A 3041-nucleotide genomic window follows, 5' to 3' on the forward strand; every position below is an offset into this window, starting at 1 on the left:
AGCTCTCCTCTTTCCCACCCCTCACTTCCGGGTTCCCCAGGTTCCCAGCTCCTGCGGGAGAGCAGGAAGGCTACCAAGTCCCAAACACACCACTCGCGGGGAGCTTGAGACCAGAGGAAAGCATAACCAAACAAAGTGGGGCTCCCTGGGATTGGAGCCTCCACATTTGGCCCGCAATGAGTCCTCTGTCCAAGCGAGTCCGTGTGGGCTTGGATTCCAGGCCCCCGTGTGCCGAACCCAAAGAACTCAGGCAGGACGAGGCCGGCGGTCGATCGGGCTCCTGTGTGGCGCTCGATTTCGGGCGAATGGACGAGCCTGCTCAGCCAGAGCCCAAACAATGCTGGAGCCTTCAGCCTGCACTATTAAAGTAGAAACCAAAACTCCGTGCCCAATGGGTCTGCAGCCTTGCTTTACGCGCGCGCCCCCTGTCGGCCAGATCCGGAATCGTTACGCTTGGGCATGGTGCCTGGGCTTCCCCTCCTCCTGGGAGTGATGCTGGGCTGCAGCACAGCCTGCTCACTTGACAGGGGTGCATCTTGGAGACTGCACCTGCAGAGCAGGGAAAGCGCCAGGTTGTTAGGGCAGCTGAAAAGCCTGCCGGGCCACCAGTGCCTGCAGGACAGAATGGATTTCAGATGTCCCTGGAAGAAAGGGCGGATCACCCAAGGGAAGCAGAAAGAAGATGCCACCTGTTGCCACTCGGAGATGCTCAGGCAGCTCCTCCAGCTCTTCGGGACAGAGGCCAGCAGAGATGCCTGGGCAGAGAGGCCGCTTGGGCAACTTGTCACTAGTCTGTTGAGTGGCCTGGAAGCGCTGGAGGGGAGAGCAGCAGAGCCAAGCCCGTCCTGTGCGCCTCCTTTGGCCATGGCCATCCGCACCTACTTTTTGGGCATCTCCCGCTATCTCGAGGGAAAGGGATATAGCCCTTGCTCCTGGGAGATCGTCAGAGCGGAAATGCAAGTGGCCCTTTCAACATTCCCAGTGCCTGCAGAGAGAAGCCCCAAGAAGAGAAGAAGGTCCATGGAGGAATCCCCGCTGCTCAGGTGACAGCATGCTCAGGGCCTCAAGTCCTCAAGTCGGAAAACACAGTCGACTCCGGAACCGGATGAAAGGGGTCCGAATGGAAAAGGAGGACACGAGCATCCATTTCTTGGAAGCATCCCGACGAACATCACGCTCTACGAATGGGAGACTTGAAGGGCTGGGTGTGCCATATCACATCTGTTTCCTAATAAAGCTATGATTCCAAATCTTCTCGATCGGTTTCCATTCCTGGTTGGGGTCGGGCACCAGCCACGGGTGGGAAAGATTTTTCCACGTGGCAGCATGGATTGAAGCTGAGCGGGTCCTGGCTTCCTTCTGTTAGCTAGGAACTCAAGACTCTGGAGTCTGGAGGCAGAAGGCTGCCTCCTCTTTGCTCACTGAAAGGGCCCTAGGGAGAGGGATTGCAAAGCCCCTGGATGAATGCTGCCAGCATGGCCCTCGTGCAAGACCTGGGCGTTGCGCGTCTCTGTGCCTTCCAAGACAGGAGACGCCAACTGTGTCCCTGGTGTTGGCAAGATGGGTGGCCATCACTCGAGGAGGAGTAAGGGTCCAGCGATTCACCTGGGGTGGTGCACTGGGACCGGGTGACTAGACCGTCCTAATACTCCAGGAGACACACAAGACTCTGCCCTGTTCGCTCAGCCTGCTTCTGTTCTCACAGGACAGCAGTGCCTTGGGCTTATCAGCCCAAAGCTAGCCACTGGGTGACCAGAGGCAGGAGGAGGCAAGTGTAGGAACACTGAGGAGACCCTTCCTGGTCACCCTCTTTGTGGCCCTGCTGCTTGCCAGCTTGCTCAGACATGTCTCTTGTGCTTTCCCTTCCCTTTATCCTGTGGAGACACACAGGTGCGTCAAATAGCAATATGGGCCTGGTATGGAGAATGAGACTCACAGAAGATGTCAGCTATTGAAGTTCACAGACTCTAGGCGACTTTCAAGAAGCACTGCAGCAGACAGACTCAGGAAGGGATCTAGGCTGATGAGTGCAGGACTCTGTGTGTGTGTGTGTGTGTGTGTGTGTGTGTGTGTGTGTGTGCGTGTGTGCGTGTGTGCGTTTGTGTGTTTGTGTGTTTGTGTGTCTGTGTGTTTGTGTGTGTTTGGTGGCTATGAGGCAAGGCCACCCATAGACAAGCTGGCCCAAAGGCCTCAGGAGGTGGGGGAGGCCTGATCATGTAAGTCCTTGCAGGGCACCACAGTGACCCAGACACCACACTGGCCGGCCAGGCAGCCCTGCCTTCTTCACAGACTCCTTCTCTCTAAAGCCAGGGCTGGGATGCTTCGAGTCGGCAAGGTGCAATAGCAAGGTTCCTGCCACACTCCTCGGGCTCTCCTCAGGGTACCGAGTTCTGGGTTCTGCTGCTGATGCCCACTAAGAGCCACCGAGAAGTGAAGGCTGTCTTCTGGTCTCCTATCCTCTGTCCCCAGCTGCCTTCTCCACTGCCAGGGCACATTCACCTCCCAGCCTCCCCTTACTGATCCATTCCCCACAAGAAGCAGAATTCCCAGACAGGACACTGGGCTCAAGACTGAGTTGCAAACACATCCCTGGGAAGTCTGCTCACAGGACTTTCCTAGGAGCCCCTCGTGAGGGGTCTTGTAGAGCCTGGCCTTCCTCTTGTCCAAAGGTCCCATTCTAGGCCATCCCAAGAGAAGAGAGCCATGCCTCATGCAGACCCAGGTCTTCCCTGGCCAAAATGATCATCTGATGACTGAGAACCCACTGAGAAGCCCAAGAGCTCAGGTGCCCCACAGGCCACCCCTGTCCCACTGGAAGGAGCACCCCGGGCTATTGAAAAATGGAGGCATCCCCACAAGAAGCTCAGACTACACCAAGCAGCACAGCCAGATAGAGGCAGCACATGAGCTGTGAGCACTGTGGCTCCCGGCCTGGGCCTTTTCCTGGAGAGGCAGCCTGGTGCAAGAGATGCTGTGGATACCCAGCAGGTGGCTTCTGGAACTTCCCAGTGCCTGTGGTCCCCCAGTACTTCATTCAACTT

At 57.0% G+C, this 3041-nt stretch overlaps 1 protein-coding gene across 1 annotated transcript; it reads left to right on the forward strand.

Annotated features, from left to right (window-relative positions):
- Positions 1–459: 459 nt before the first annotated feature.
- On the forward strand, positions 460–1047 carry LOC131902130 (interferon tau-2-like). Its single transcript, XM_059253161.1, has one exon. It carries the CDS (start codon positions 460–462, stop codon positions 1045–1047), a length of 588 nt encoding a protein of 195 aa, XP_059109144.1.
- Positions 1048–3041: the final 1994 nt, after the last annotated feature.

The sequence above is a fragment of the Peromyscus eremicus genome, unplaced genomic scaffold (genome assembly GCF_949786415.1).
Source record: "Peromyscus eremicus unplaced genomic scaffold, PerEre_H2_v1 PerEre#2#unplaced_2670, whole genome shotgun sequence".
Taxonomy (NCBI): domain Eukaryota; kingdom Metazoa; phylum Chordata; class Mammalia; order Rodentia; family Cricetidae; genus Peromyscus; species Peromyscus eremicus.

What these genes read in the sequence shown, in the direction of transcription:
- LOC131902130 (XM_059253161.1), top strand. Translation starts at nt 460, where the DNA reads ATGGTGCCTGGGCTTCCCCTCCTCCTGGGAGTGATGCTGGGCTGCAGC.